This window comes from Polyodon spathula, chromosome 14 (assembly GCF_017654505.1).
Source record: "Polyodon spathula isolate WHYD16114869_AA chromosome 14, ASM1765450v1, whole genome shotgun sequence".
Classification (NCBI taxonomy): domain Eukaryota; kingdom Metazoa; phylum Chordata; class Actinopteri; order Acipenseriformes; family Polyodontidae; genus Polyodon; species Polyodon spathula.
In genome coordinates this window covers 14,523,602-14,540,016 of record NC_054547.1, presented here as the reverse complement: position 1 = coordinate 14,540,016, position 16,415 = coordinate 14,523,602, and the positions used below count along the sequence as shown (strand labels likewise).

The following is a 16,415-nucleotide window of genomic DNA, read 5'->3' as shown; positions in this document are numbered from 1 at the left end:
AATTTTAAGGTGCTGAAGAAGACTTTCATAACTTCAATAAAGGTTCTGAAATCTTCAGCTATACTCTATTCATAACAATTTTAAAAAAGACAGTATATAAGATTTTTTTCACTACTGTATATAGTAAATGATCCCACAATCAGTATGGAAAGAGCAGATAATCACAGATGAGGGATCATGCTTTAACAGCTGAACTACTGATCACAGCTCTATTGCACTACACTTGTTCAATGCACTATGGCAGCAACATCGCTGTGAAACCCATACAGCTCAATATTATTACCTCTTCTAGATACATGCTGGTTGTCCTTTATCATGCTGTGTTCGTGTGTAATAAATGCCATTTCTTCCCAGGAAGTGATTGCTGTGATTTCCTTTGGAGATATAATAAGGAAGATGGCCGAACAAGCTGGCTGCAGGGACGATTATTTGTTAAATGCCTAATGCATGAATACAGCGTATTTCTCACACTAAGAGATTACATATGGTGCTTTATAAGATTCATTACAGAGTAGTAAGAACAAATATCCAGGTTGTAATGTAACAAGTCAATACAATACTTGTTAAAACAAATAGTTGTATACTAACTATTTGAAATATTTTTTTATGCTATCATCCGGTGTATGAATAAACATAGAATGTTTTATTATAAAATAAATACAAAACCAGCAGATAAATGTATAAATACTACTCTAATTGTTTTATCACTACTTTCATTGTGCAGTACAACCTATATCTAATTCTGTATTGTTAAAATGTATGAAAATGTATGCATGTGAAATCCCAACTATTATTGTGCTTATTGCAGTAAATATAAGATGAATGTTTGTACTGCCCAATTGTACTTTACTTGGTTAGCTGATGAGTTTAATTATTGTTCTGAAACATGTATTGTTCTGCAGCCATTTGCTCAAACAGGATCACTGTGACTGTAACTTCCCATATCTGTGTTGCCCATTAGCTTTCCATTTGCAGGGATACCTTCCAACAATGATCATGTACACTACACAGAATGGAACATGAATAAGGCTACATGTGTATTTTTAACCATTAAAGCTGTTGAAAACCGTAATGCAGTGTCTGGCTGCTCATATACTGTAGCTGAGTTGAACCATTGCTGCTCTGTGTTTTCTCACATACATCAGCTTACAGATGCCTCTAGAACTAGATTAATTTATTATATTGTGTGTACAATGTACCTCTATGATTGAATCTGCTTTCTCAATGTTCAGATATGTTCATTAAGTCAGGTGAATGTGGGAATCATAATGGTCATGTTTTGTATGATATGGAGGAGCAAAAGAAACTCAAATATTTGAGGTATACCGCAGGGTTTATACAGGGATTTTAGTCCAGTAATTTCACATTTTTTACACTTTAAACCAATTTGTCTGAAGTAGGGTCACAATAAGTCAGGGTACATATTAATTACAAGGCCACGTGAAGCTGTACAATATATGTTTCAATATATAATATGTTTCAATACGTGAAACCAGCACAGGAAAGCATCTGATGGTCTTTCCCATTTTCAACCTTAAAAACCCCTTGGGTTATTTTATACTATTTACACATATTAAATTAAGGGGTGCATGGATGCAGTAGAGATAATAATGCTGGTCTCTCTAACTAAATCGCCTTTGGGAGTGAGTTTGAGTCTGGTTTAATAAGTCCATGTAGATTTTAGATCTCAAGAACCTGGGATATGAGTCTTTTTCCATAAGGCTGTGCACTCTTCCTTGGGCATCATCAAAGCATGAGGGGGTGGGTTCCTGAAGGTTTCTCCTTGTCATCTCTCGTGTCTGAAAGTCAATATTCACCTGCAGGAGGGGTAAAAGTCAATGACTCACCATGTGTTTCATGGTCTTTCATATATATCTACAAATAAATCTGTGCTAAAATGAAAAATTAAGTACATAAAGTCAAATGGTTTCTTAAATCTGAATTCTTACTGTAAAAAAAATATTTTCTTCTATAAGAAATATAGGTGGCAGAGTCATCTTAATTTACAATACCAACCTCTCTCGCAGCTTGAACATCAATGAACTCCTCATATATCTTCTTAGCCTTCAAGCCCAGTTTCGCTGTGGACTTGGTCTTCTTATAGTCCTCACAGGCCATCCAGAACTCAATGTTTTCCTCACTGAATTCTGTTTGAAGGAATGCTCTAAATGCAGCCAAACCATCTGTGAAAGTAATGAAAAAATGGGAGTCATTATTACACAAAAAGGTGGTTGCAAAATATTTAGCCTTCTTTTCTTCTATTTACATTTTTTTAGCGATATAGATGTTATTAGCGGGAATAGAGCAAAACAACTTGGGTGATGTGGGATGTGTTAGAGTATGTTACAGCTTATATAATTGTGTATCACACTTTTGCAGTACTACTTCTTCACCATAGCTAGTGAGAACATGGACTTTATTTTGATATGTGGATCACAGACAGTGGTATGGTTCAAAGTGGTAACAGTGCAATTGTCACAAAAGGACTTGCCATGGATTATGTTGCGCAATGTGTGGATTGCCAGAACATTTTTTATTCCCATCACTGACTGCTAAAGAAAGGGATTTTTCATGACTCCAAAATATTCCAGGGGACTTCCTGTGAGAGGCTTTCCTTAGTTTCACAAAGAATTCCCTTGACTGTGATTTTCTTTATGTTTATGTTAGACAGCTGCTTGTATTTGGGAAGGAACTGGAAAGGGAAATTCTCTGAGACTGGAACATCAACAAGTTCTTCTGACCTGTTCTACATACTTGGCAAGACATTTGTTTTTCTTTTAGTTCAGCATCTTTCCTTTTATTTCAGAGCATAACTTTTTTTGTCTGTTCTATGCCTGCTGGTGAACTGTGGTGTTAATTCTGTAGACATAGCCTGTGTCTGAATTATTCCTGTTATATGTCTATAACAGCTAATTATTTAATTTATCTGTCTGTTTAAAATACCTAGAATACTGTAATTCTATATCCTTTTTAAATGTATTTTTCAGTGTTTTGTTCATTGTAACAGAGACTATGGTAGCTCATTAGGACACAAAAAGGTACTCTGACACTTACATTTATGGGAAAGAAGGATGTCAAATGATTCCGTCCATTGTTTGACTTTTTCTGTTGATAACCTAACAAGTTGAGAGTGAGAATAATGTACATTAGATACCTCAACAAAAATGTGTTCTGAACTTTAATGTGTTTTGCAGTCTTGCATATTGTTCAAGTTTTGTCATTTTATATACAGAACAAAAGATTAATAAAGTAATAATGAGATTGGTTTACATTACTATATGGAAAAAGTGTCTTTACACACTATTTCCTCCCCCCATCCTCCAAAAAAACAATTACATACTACATAGGTTTATTGTTCTTACTTTATGCATCTGGTTGTCTTTGCTGTTACAGGAGGAAGAAAGGCTGTGAAATCACTGTATGAATCGGATTTATTTGATAAACAGCCCAGTCGAGTCTTCATGGCTCTGGTTCTGAAAGAGGAATACATGGTATGTCTATCATAGGACTGTAATGTGTAATAATAAGCAGGAAGTAAAACTGAATAGAAATACAGCTCAGTTTTTTTTTTTTTTTTTTTTTTTTTTGGTTATGACCAAACAAATTTTGATCCTGAATTCCCTAAGATTTCTGAAAGATCCACCTGTCTAATAATAAAGAGTTTGTTTTTGAATACTGCATTTATAACGTTTATAGCCAACGGAATTCAAAATGCCCAGATTAGTCAACATCAAAGTTGGAACATGGAAGCTGAACCTCAAGGCATAAATTGGAGTTAGCTTATTAGCGTGTGCATTAAGTGTATCTAAATGCAGCACTTCAGCTAGATGCTGTGAATACAAAACAACTGTATTCTTAAATTTAGAATCACCAGGGACTTAAAAAAAAAAAAAAAAGTTCTTTAAAAAAACATTTTCAGGAGAAACATTTTTTTACTATGATCACAGTATACAGTTACTTTCGTTTTTAGAAATTATGTCTACAAAATGCATTTAACGTTGAGTCAATAAATAAATATACAGTTAATGAAATTCAACACTGCTCCCAGTCATGCTGCTTATCAGTTAGCATTCCTTTGTCATCTGTGAGTTCTTAAATTGGTTGTCAGCACCTTTAATCCAGGTTTACACCTTTAACAAAATTATTACTTTTTAAAAAAAAAAAACAAGGTGAGGCAAAGGTTGGCATGCAGCTACCAGCAAGCAGATGAGAACTGAAAGCATATAATTAAACTACTGTAAATGTCAGTACATTAGAAACAAATATGCTATAAAATGCTATCCCTTTTCATTAATTATAAGATCTGGTACCTTTTTTGTTTACAAATTAACCCCTGAATCTATGTGACTTTTGTGATAGAGAAAGAATGAATCTTGGTTATAAATCTCCCTCCTGACCTGTGAGGGTGCTGTGTAAAGGGAACAGTGTGCCCCGGACTGGATGGTTTGACCATTCATTCTAGGGTCAGTCGGAATTCGGCAATCCAGGAAGGGGCGGGGCCAAAGTACACCAAGTCATTGCCCCAGACGAGAAGCGATGTGGCAATCACGGATTGGAGGAAAAAATGATTGCACGCTCTAACCAAGGGAGGATGGCTACAAAAGGGAATGTGGCCGAGGGAACTGCTCCTTTTGATATGGTTACGGACGAACCGCTGAAGGACTGTGATAAACCGTGGTGTTTGTTTGTTTTGTCGTACTAATTGTAAATGTTTGTTCTTGTTAGATGGCTAACACGTACCAGGAGCTGTTGCTAAAGGCCCTCACCAACCTGGACAACACTGCACTACTGTTCACTAATAAATGTATTTCACCACTCGCATTGAAAAAGCACTCACATTGGACTTGTGATCATGTCGGTGTTCTATGTGTGTATTTACTGTAATTATTATTTCGGGACTGAATCCTGTGGGTTTTACTGAGCAATACAGATAGCTGTGTATTGACAGTTATTATTATTTACAGTTGTCGTGACATTGGATTATAAATAAAACATCATTCCACCGTAAATGTTGTTGTTTGTCATTACTTGAGCATCACCTCTACACCTGCACACTGCAAATCACTTTGCCACACGTTCTATGAAGAGTATTGGAACATACTTCATGCAGTATTCTTCAACAAGTAATTGGACAGATGAATACATTCAGGACATCTGGGGTGGACTGTTTGGTGGCTGTTTTACCCTTTGAGTATTTCATACCTAGGTATTACTAGGCGCCCTTCAAATGTTGACATTTTCTGGGGTAATTTTTCTGTTCAGTTTACCCTCAGAAATTGTGCAGTGGTGACTTAGCTTATGTTAATGAATTAAAATAATGGATACGAGTGTTATCCAATTACTGTTGGATAAAACACAGCTTTTCAGCCCTTAGAGGAAATATTATCATTAAATCAAACAACATAATATGCATGTAAGACATTGCATACTATTCAAATGTGTTACAAAATGGCATTAAACATATGTGGACATTCTCAGCAGGTCCACATTATGGCTGATAAATCACATGTATTGAGTTAAAGGCATTGATGCAGATCAGAACAGATTTTACACCCTACAACATGTCACATACTGTATATATTTTCTAGATATTTAAAAAGAATACAGTGACACTGGGTGAAGCAATAATAAAAACATTCCTATTAAAAATGAAAGGACTTACTGCCTTCTGTTTGTTGTCTTCTCACCCTGTTTGTCCCCCTCCTCCCTACACACAGAAGAGCTGTTTGCAGATAAGTGAGACAGCTTGATCTATAACAACAGAAACATAACACTCAGCTCTGGTGCCTCACTGGATATTTGTATTCACCCAGCCTTCTAAAGCACTACATTACATGTCAATTGGCCTCTTAATGAAAACAGCTTGCCTAATCAGTATACAATTTGTCTTTTATTATTGTATGGTGTTTGTTTACAGAGCTAAGTTGAACATTATGAAGAGGGATTTGTTTTACCCCATTGACTCTGGACAACAGTTCTGTACAAATGACCATCAAAACACTCAGATTTCTCTGATGTTGGGAACATATTTAATAACAGAACACGCGTAGCATATTATTTATAGATTTTTCCTTGAGTGAGAGAACATATGATAAGATTATACTTAAATATATATTTACAGGAAATTCTGATTTGTTTTTTTTTATTTGTTGTTTTAAAATCATGATGCCCAATACTTGATACCAAATGTTATACATGTTTCCATAAGAACAGATAAACAGAACACAAATGTATGTGGTTTGGGCTAGAGTCTGTTTTTTTTTTTTACTTTTGTATTGACTTTATGGAGCTTATAAAAATATTTAATTCAGGAGTAAACAACAGGGCTGATTTTTACTCCAATATGTAACAACCTTAACTACCTGCAGTGCTAGTTGTGTATACAAATACAGATTGATATTCATGAAACTGTCTTCTTGTTGATGTCTTTAATGAGAGTCTAGAGAAGTGTTATGAATATAAAACTAATGTTTTTAAAATAATACATACTGAAAAAAAAAAGAAAATATGCGGTCCTACGTTGTATTTCTGGGCATCCCATGCATTTAATTGTCTTTCTCTCATTTAAGTCTTTCACATTCATTAGTGATTCCAATAACTAAATCCCTAAATTGTCTAAATCAGTCAATCAATCAATCTTTATTTCATGTAGCGCCTTTCATAGTGGAACACCATCACCAAGCGTTTTACAAGATGCAGAAAATACAAGAAAATCATAATACTTCAAATAGAGAAATGCATAATACATGCTATACAGTGGAAAGTACATAATAGATATCATAAAGATATATAGCATAAAGATGCAGGAACAGATGTTTCTAAATGTTTTGTGGTGCTTCATAGGGTGATTTAATTAATTGTTATTTCAAATACTCTTGCAGTTTTAATCAAGTCTATTTAAAGAATCACTGTTCCTTAGCCTGAGTCGCATGGGACTAAAAATCACCACATAAACAAGTGGCTTCTGCAACGTAGTCCTGTGCAAACCATTCTTTTCTTTTAATACCTGATAATTTTCTCAGATTTTTTTACAGAACACCAGGGCCTTCTGTAAAATGTCATACTCAGGCGCCCTGTGTCTTTTTACTGCCGTGCGAATTGATATAGCATTTCCGGGGTATTCGCCTCAAAGCAGCACCAGCCTTTACAATAAACCACAATATAATATTACAATTGGTACGATCTGTCCTGAGATTCTACAGTTCAGTAAAATGCAACGATTGGGCATAACCAAATCGGGGACGGGCAAAAATACAAAACATAATGGGCGAGTCTTAAAAAAATGGATGCTTTGAGTGGTGCATTTCATGTATGCAAATACATACCACTCAAGGAGCTACATGGTTATTCTGGCCTTTCGAAAAGAAGAAACAACAAAATTAGTTATTTGTACTCGTTTTTTTGTTTACAAATCATGTACAAAAGCACCTTCTCTGGCCACAACATCACATTTTGAATTTACCGACTTTTCTTGATGTAAACAAATCCATGTTTGGGGGTTACTAGACGTCCTCTGCTTTTTGACCAACTCTGAGGACACCTGACTTTCAGTCCTGTGCGAATAATGCTTATGTCTACATCAAACACTTAGAGGGTCGATGTACTAAGAGGGTCAGTTGCATTGCAAACATACCGCAGTTTGCATTTTTGTTACTACAATTTGCAAAGTGCACATTTTGTCGTATTAAGAAAAAATATGTTAATGAAGTCAGCCGCAAAATATTATTTCCATCATCTTAGCGAGATCTATAGTGAGCGTTGTGCAACATTTATTCAAATAATATAGCGGTAGTTGAGTTGTGGTTTGCTGTAGCAGAGAGTGCCAGAAGGATAACGTCTATACATGCAAGGGTGGAACTATCAAAATAACATTGTTTTTGTTAAATGTAAACGTCATCTTTACAATACATTCTGTTCCGGATTCATTTTCCCTATTTTAATACTGTTTTATATATATATATATATATATATATATATATATATATATATATATATATATATATATATATAAAGGCAGTTTAATCCCATCAGATTCTATAGTGGGGTCCCTCCCTTTATCCCCAAAACTTATGTTTGTCCGATTTAAGGAGGTGTCAGGTTTAAAAACAATACAATAAAATCGCACACACATACATTTACAGTTCTCTATGTATTTTAAATATAAATCATTGCATTGAAATAACACTAATGTGGTTTGGGTACACTACACATTACAGTATGTAAAAATATAAATCTGTACAGTAGGCCTATACAGTATACAGTACAGTAGTAAAAGCAAATGAATGCCTAGCTTTTATTTTCACTTTGTTTGTACTTATTATTATTATTATTACCTTGGTCTACTTAGTAGCCTAGACAATTAACACACAATAGATCATGGTCCTATACAGATGCTCAGAATGAGCTGGAGGGGTTAGTGGCACATGTGTGCAGTCTATTGCTCCCAACACGCCGGTAAAATCAAAAATGTCATGGAAATTTGTTTTCAAGGCTTGTAAGTACACCTTGACTTTAGTGAAAATTAGGTACTTGGGTGTTCGTCTCAAAAATGCATTGAGCACAACTGGCAATACACGAGAAAAAGCAGACTGGGAAATGCCAGCAACAATTGCGACTGTTTAAAACGTGCTTTCAAAAGTTCTTAACAAATTGATGCAATTGTGTCGCAGTTGCCCGCAGCTTTACTGCATCTCATTGCAATATTATTGATCCCTCATTTGCCCTCTCATCTCCACCCTGTTTCTGCACATTTCTGCAGGAACACCCAGAATTACATATTAATTTAAGGCTAAAGCGCAAATAAGAACTGCGGCTGCAAAGCATTCGTTAAAATGATGCTAACAGTGTTGCGTTTGTTTAGTACATTTCACTCTACACTTCCGACTGTTTTGCATGTGGTTTGGAATGATTGCGACAGACACAACACGTTAGTACATCTACCCCTTAGTGTGCAGACTCTAAAGGCAATTATATGCTGTTTAACTGTTACTTTTAGTCTACTACCATTACCATTTAAATGTATACTAAATACACTATTATGGTGTTGCTTGTTATTTATTTTTTGCTTTCTTTCAAGGAACTCTTTCACACATAAACAGGAATTAACCAGCATCTTACAATGTAACCGTGCAGACATAAAGCCCTGATTTTTTAATTGTTATAATGTCTTTCCTTTATATTCTTTGAGAAAAGCCTCAGGATAGTACAGTGATTTACACGAAAATGGAACTTAAAACTAGATTATTGTCTTAATGTGTTTATGAGTCTGTAACAATGAGTGTTAATATACACATCCATTTTTGTAATCCGTCAAGGCCTACTGTATTTTGCAATCTATTTCTTGAAAGCCCACGCAGACTAATTGTGACTAATGGTCACATGCAATCTTCCTCCAAAGCAGACCAGTATGATGTCTGTTTCTGTAATAGGTAGGGTTTTGTGCATTCTTAAAAGACAACAGGTGGTACAGAGGTAAAATACCTGCTTTATAAACCTGTTACCTGTTTAAAACTAAAAATATCAAAGAAGTGGGAGATCTGCCTTGGAGACTAAACTGATTTACGGTATGTAAATACCATTACCATTGAACAGAGTCGTTACAACAGCCTACCTCTCTCTCTCTCTCTCTCTCTCTCTCTCTCTCTATATATATATATATATATTACTGTACTGTGCTATTTTGCTTTATTATTATACATTTTTATTTTACTATACTGTATGGTGAAAATTTATTTTTAATTTTAACTTTCCTTAAACCATTTTAGCATACCCACAACTCAATTAAAATACAATGACGCCTACCTCAAGCCACAGACACGTTTGTTTTAAACTGTCCAAAAAAAAAAAAGCAGGTAAATCGAAAATGTTATCATATTATAAAGGAATGACAAGAGTGCACCATTTATTTTCCCGTTGTGAACAAAGTCATTGTTAACCTAGGCAAATAAAATAGCTTAATTTCCTTACAGTACAGCTATGTTGTTAATGTTGGGCCCCCTGATTGGGAAGCTTTTTAAGATTTTGGGCACTGTTCCCCTTCCAACGCCTTGAACAGGATTTATTTTTGCAAAAATTATCAGACATCATACTTCCAGTAAGTGCATTTTTCAAAGACCCGTTTGGTGGATGGTTTGCCTCATATGGCAGTCAGACTGGAGAAATGGCTATTTTCTGCTTTTTATTTCCCGTTTCTGATATATTTTAAATGGTTTCCCAGAAAGATTGATTACCTGACGACAAGAAAACTGCCATTTAAAGGTTATGGCTGCAATTACTCCATCTGGCAAATGGCATTTAAGCCTGATGGCACTGATCTGGGGATATGGTCATCACATATATATATATATTTTTTTTTGCCAAGGTATTTCCATTCACATTAATTATTTATTATAATATTATTATTATTATTATTATTATTATTATTATTATTATTATTATTATTATTATTATTATAATAATAATAATAATAATAATAATAATAATAATAATAATAATAATAATAATACAGTAATGCATTTTGTTCTTTTTTGCAAGACAGTACATTGTAATCATCAGTGAATTTTAAGAATTAACAATAATCATGCATTTCAGTAACTTGCATGCATTTCTTAACTAAAATAAGAAATTGCAAGTCATTACCTAACCCAAACCGTTATTTAGAGTGGAACAAACCATTATTTGTATCTGAAAGCAGCAACATCATTAAAAAAAATGTATGACATTTTAAATCATGTTATTCTTAGGATCCTTCGAGCCATAAGACTTGTTATTTGCACACCTCTTTTCTTAGAAATCGTCGAAAGAGGATGTCAGCTCTTATTTTAAATTCCACTCAGTTATCCAGCAACAGAGATTGAATGCCTGGAGGGAAAACATTGTGCATTAGTGTCCTCTGTAAAGAGCAGTCGGCTGTAAAGGTTAGGAATTGCTGAAAAACATGGGTTGGCATTTCTAGCTGGAAATATGACAAACAGGACTTCACTCTGTCATTGCTGGGGCCATGTTACTCTGTGTGTAACATTGAGATTCAGCTGTTCAAAACCTAAATAATTGTATTTTCAGGTACCCCATGGCAAACCATATCTAAAACATCTGTTTGCAAGTCCCTACGAATGTTGTTCATTTCTGGCATTTTGGGTTAAAGAATCCAGACACGCCAAAGCTAAGTAACAAGGCAGTGCCACATGTAGTTGTGAAGTTTAGTGCAAACTAAACATATACTAAACTAAAATATTTTTTGACATATATTCGGATACAAAAACCAGATGTTCATATCGCTAGAAATGACAAAAATACCTTGCACTTATTTACCACCTCACCAGAAGTTGTGCGACAGTTTCAAAAATTGCAAAAGAAAAAGAGCTCTCTGTGATATGTGAATTTTATATATATATATATATATATATATATATATATATATATATATATATATATATATATATACATACACACACACACACACACAGTGGCTTGCAAAATTATTCAGACCCCTGACCAGTTCTCTCATTTTACCGAATTACAAATGGTACATTGAAATTTCGTTCTGTTTGATATTTTATTTTTAAACACTGAAACTCGGAATCAATTATTGTAAGGTGACATTGGTTTTATGTTGGGAAATATTTTTAAGAAAAATAAAACACTGAAATATCTTGCTTGCATAAGTATTCAACCCCCACATATTAATATTTGTTAGAGCCACCTTTCGCTGCAATAACAGCTTTAAGTCTTTTGGGGTAAGTATGTACCAGCTTTGCACACAGTGTCGGAGTGATTTTGGCCCATTCTTCTTGGCAGATTTGCTCCAGGTTGTTCAGGTTGGTTGGATGATGCCTGTGGACCACAATTTTCAAATGGAGCCACAGATTCTCAATGGGATTGAGATCAGGACTTTGACTGGACCACTGTAAGACATTCACCTTTTTGTTCTTGAGCCACTCCAATGTTTCTTTTGCCTTGTGCTTGGGATCATTGTCCTGCTGAAAGGTGAATTTCCTCCCAAGCTTCAGTTTTTTAGAGGACTGAAGCAGATTCTCTTGCAGTATTTTCCTGTATTTTGCTCCATACATTCTTCCTTCAATTGTAACAAGATGCCCAGTCCCTGCTGATGAGAAGCATCCCCACAGCATGATGCTGCCACCACCATACTTCACTGTAGGGATGGTGTGTCTTGAGGCATGGGCAGTGTTAGGTTTGCGCCACACATAGCGCTTTGAGTTTTGACCAAAAAGCTCTATCTTGGTCTCATCTGACCACAAAACCTTTTCCACATCGCAGCTGGGTCACTCTCATGCTTTCTGGCAAACTCCAGACGTGCTTTCAGATGGTACTTTTTGAGTAATAGCTTCTTTCTTGCCACCCTCCCATACAGGTCAGTGTTATGCAGAGCTCTTGATATGGTTGACTGGTGCACCATTACTCCATTCCCAGCCACTGAACTCTGTAGCTCCTTCAAAGTGATTGTTGGCCTCTCTGTGGCTTCTCTCACAAGTCTCCTTCTTGTTTGAGCGCTGAGTTTTGAGGGACGGCCTTTTCTTGGCAGTGCCTGGGTGGTGTGATGCAGCTTCCACTTCCTGATTATTGATCTAACTGTCCTCACTGGGATATCCAAACACTTGGACATTATTGTGTACCCTTTCCTTAATCTATGCATTTGTATTACTTTATCTCTAACTTCTGTAGAATGCTCTTTGGTCTTCATTTTCCTTCAGATTCACAGCCTTACCAATGATCCTTCAACAGTGGGGTTTTTATCCAGAAAATGTGACAGCAACTTTAATGGTTCACAGGTGGAGGCCAATGGTAAGGTAATTGTGTCCTCATTAGGGCAATTTCTTTCATTGGTGCAAACGGGGAGCTTCCACAGCACAAGGGTTGAATACTTATGCAAGCAAGATATTTCAGTTTTTTATTTTTCTTAAAAATATTTCCCAACATAAAACCAATGTCACCTTACAATAATTGATTCTGAGTTTAAGTGTTTCAAAAAAAATAAAATCAAACAGAACGAAATTTCAACGTACCATTTGTAATTCAGTAATATGAGAGGGTCTAAATACTTTTGCAAGGCAACACAGCAGCTCAATTTATCAATTAACTAAATGCAAAGTGAGTGAACAGAAGAAAACCTAAATCAAATCCATATTTGGTGTGACCACCCTTTGCCTTCAAAACAGCATCAATTCTTCTAGGTACACTTGCACAAAGTCAAGGATTTTGTAGGCATATAGTCAGGTGTATGATTAAACAATTATACCAAACAGGTGCTAATGATCATCAATTCAATATGTAGGTTGAAACACAATCATTAACTGAAACAGAAACAGCTGTGTAGGAGGAATAAAACTTGGTGAGGAACAGCCAAACTCAACTAACAAGGTGAGGTTGCTGAAGACAGTTTACTGTCAAAAGTCATACACCATGGCAAGACTGAGCACAGCAACAAGACACAAGGTATTTATACTGCATCAGCAAGGTCTCTCCCAGGAAGAAATTTCAAGGCAGACAGGGGTTTCCAGATGTGCTGTCCAAGCTCTTTTGAAGAAGCACAAAGAAACGGGCAATGCTGAGGACCGTAGACACAGTGGTCGGCCAAGGAAACTTACCGCAGCAGATGAAAGACACATCATGCTTACTTTCCTTTGCAATCGGAAGATGACCAGCAGTGCCATCAGCTCAGAATCGGCAGAAAACAATGGGACCCTGGTACACCCATCTATTGTCTGGAGAAGTCTGGTCAGAAATGGCCTTCATGGAAGACTTGTGGCCAAAAAGCCATACCTCCGACGTGGAAACAAGGCCAAGCGAGTCAACTATGCACAAAAACACAGGAACTGGGGTGCAGAAAAATGGCAGCAGATGCTCTGGACTGATGAGTCAAAATTTGAAATATTTGGCTGTAGCAGAAGGCAGTTTGTTCGCCGAAGGGCTGGAGAGTGAGCAGTTTTTCGAGATTATTGTATTTACAGTATAATCATAAATCTTGAAAAACTGCTCACTTCTAAATCTTTTGTAGTCATTTTTGTATTACTTTAGTATAAATACATGTTAATTTGGATTCATATGTTGTTTTTTTCTGACTTTATGTGAACGAAAAGATACACATTTGCCCGTTTTCCCATTGGAACTAGTGATATTTTGAAATATCACTGTCCTGGTCACAAAAGCAAAGTTTGTGGGGAATAATAGTCATTTTATATACTTTTGAGGCATAAGCAATTAGGAAATAACACTTACTACCCAGGAACAAAAATTGTGTTACATAGTGTAATTTGAGGGATTGAAAAACAAACAACAAACACTTCATGAGTCATGCATTCCTGATATGCTAATGTGGTGTACCTTTGCTCGTCCCATGGCTAATGGATAAGAGCCGCGTTAACAGGTCCAACAACTCTGTTCAGCTGACTGGTTAGAGCAGGGGTGTCAAACTCAATTCCTGGAGGGCCACAGTGTCTTCTGGCTTCAGTTCCACCTGACAAATGTAACACTTCCTCCAGCCTTCAAAATGTTTTATAGGTAAAGTACCTTGAATCAAGTGCATTTTTGAAATCATCAACTATTAAAAAAGACCTTGAAAAATAGAACAGTAGAATAAATAAGTTGGAATGAAAACCAGAAGACCCTGCAGTCCTCGAGGACTGGAGTTCGACACCCCTGGGTTACGGCATTGGTCTGCTGTGTGTACCACAAGTTCAAGTCTGCATTCACCAAGCACTACTATTTAATATGACATTTAAACTGAAATTGAAATGTTTTTTACAGAATAATCCGTAGATAACAAAGACCTTGTTATAAAAAATAAAATACAATCTATGAACATGTTTATTATTTTCCTATTAACAGTTATTTTGGTATACAATACATAAATAATAAGGTTCCTCGATCAATTGCAAGATGTTTGTCAAATGCAAAAAATATTCCGCCATTCCCAGGGGGTGGTGCACAATTGGCCAGGCGCTGCCCAGGCGGGGAGGGGTTAGGTCGGCTGGGGAGTCCTTGGCTGACCCCACACAAGTGACTGCTGTGGCTGGCCGGGCGCCTGCAGGCCTGCATGCAGAACTGCATGGTTTTCTGACACTGTAAGTTCTGGGTTGGCTAGATGGCAGGATTGCAGAACGAATGAAAGCTGGTGACTGACAGCACTCGTTTCGGAGGACACGTGTGCTCGTCTTTGTCTCTACCGGGGTTTGCAGTGGAGAGACAGTTTGAATAATAATTGGACATTCCAAAATTGGGAGAAAATCGGGAATTAATAAAGATAACTGTTAAAAAAAATAAAAATAAAAAAAACCTAACAAAAAAAACCAAACAATATTATCGATCATGTAAAATATAAGCTACAAAATACACCTTGCAATTTATGAAACACCAAGGCATTAAGACAATTTGACTAGGAATGGCCTTTGGGGTTCTTAATCTTTTCTATATATCCCCAGACTGGCCTCAAATGATTAATTTAATGTAATTGCAGTTAAGGTATACAAATACATTGTATGAGTTGTTACCCCTTGTTGTTCTTATATATCATTTTTTGGTCTCCATTGTTGATTCAGATACTTAAGAATAAAATTGTTACAAAACAATACATTCATGTCATTAAAGTCTTACCAGTAACAAACTCTTGTCATTGCCTTGTCTTATTAAAATATATCTGGGGATGTATTGCAGATGGATGCCCCATAAGTATGAAACTAATGATGTGGTATTGCCAATATCCCACCTGTTCACATATTCTATAATGCTCTCTAATGATTCCTTAATTAAAAAATAGTATCCTACCTTGTGTGTACCTGCAAACAAGGAGAATAAAGCCTTCAAAAAATCTCTCACTTTGCTGGTGACCTGGCAGGGCACTGCGGCTTTTTCAGGGCGTCCCTCTGCTATCTGTTGGTACATCTGAGGCAGTGATGACAGTCCGTCTCGTCTTGATAGTCTCTGTTCTCCAAGAATAGCAACAGAAATGTATGTTTGGCAGTGCTACATGTTCAGAGAGAGGTTGGGGGGAGGAGAGTCTATTGGAGCACTGCAGTCTCTCAGGCATGCATACTGTACCTGGCTTCGTTAGTGAGATCCTGCAGTAAAATGATGCATTCACTGCTTGTGTTTTTCATTAGAAGATGTTAATTTTAAATGCATTTTCTAGATTGGGTGTGTGTGTGCTTGAGTGCACAAAGCAGGGTCTGTAGAACAGAGATAAGAGGCAGGCTGAAAGCTGTTTTATCATTTCAATTCAACAGATAAAAGGACAGTCTCACGCTGACAAATGCATTAAAAGTCCTTTCATCTGAATGTATGTCCACGTTCTTAAAAAACCTACCAGACACCTACTGTTATTTTAATAGGGAAAAAAAGGAAGTCTAACAAGGTACAACATGTATTCATTTTAAATGATGCCAGATGTTTAAAAATGTCAT

At 36.1% G+C, this 16,415-nt stretch overlaps 1 protein-coding gene across 1 annotated transcript; it reads right to left on the bottom strand.

Annotated features, from left to right (window-relative positions):
* Positions 1-777: 777 nt before the first annotated feature.
* On the bottom strand, positions 778-16,099 carry LOC121326527 (regulator of G-protein signaling 8-like). Its single transcript, XM_041269857.1, has 6 exons — positions 15,781-16,099; positions 5,663-5,751; positions 3,363-3,473; positions 3,055-3,116; positions 2,017-2,183; positions 778-1,817 (listed from the first exon to the last, which is right to left on the bottom strand). Exons 1-6 carry the CDS (start codon positions 15,895-15,897, stop codon positions 1,623-1,625), a joined length of 741 nt encoding a protein of 246 aa, XP_041125791.1. The 5' UTR covers positions 15,898-16,099; the 3' UTR covers positions 778-1,622.
* Positions 16,100-16,415: the final 316 nt, after the last annotated feature.

Coding starts and splice junctions, on each gene's coding strand:
- LOC121326527 (XM_041269857.1), bottom strand. CDS start 15,897: ATGTACCAACAGATAGCAGAGGGACGCCCTGAAAAAGCCGCAGTGCCC. Junction 5,752..15,780: donor TGTTTGCAGGTACACACAAG/GTAGGATACTAT, acceptor CTGTTGTTATAG/ATCAAGCTGTCTCACTTATC. Junction 1,818..2,016: donor ATGTTCAAGCTGCGAGAGAG/GTTGGTATTGTA, acceptor CCCCTCCTGCAG/GTGAATATTGACTTTCAGAC.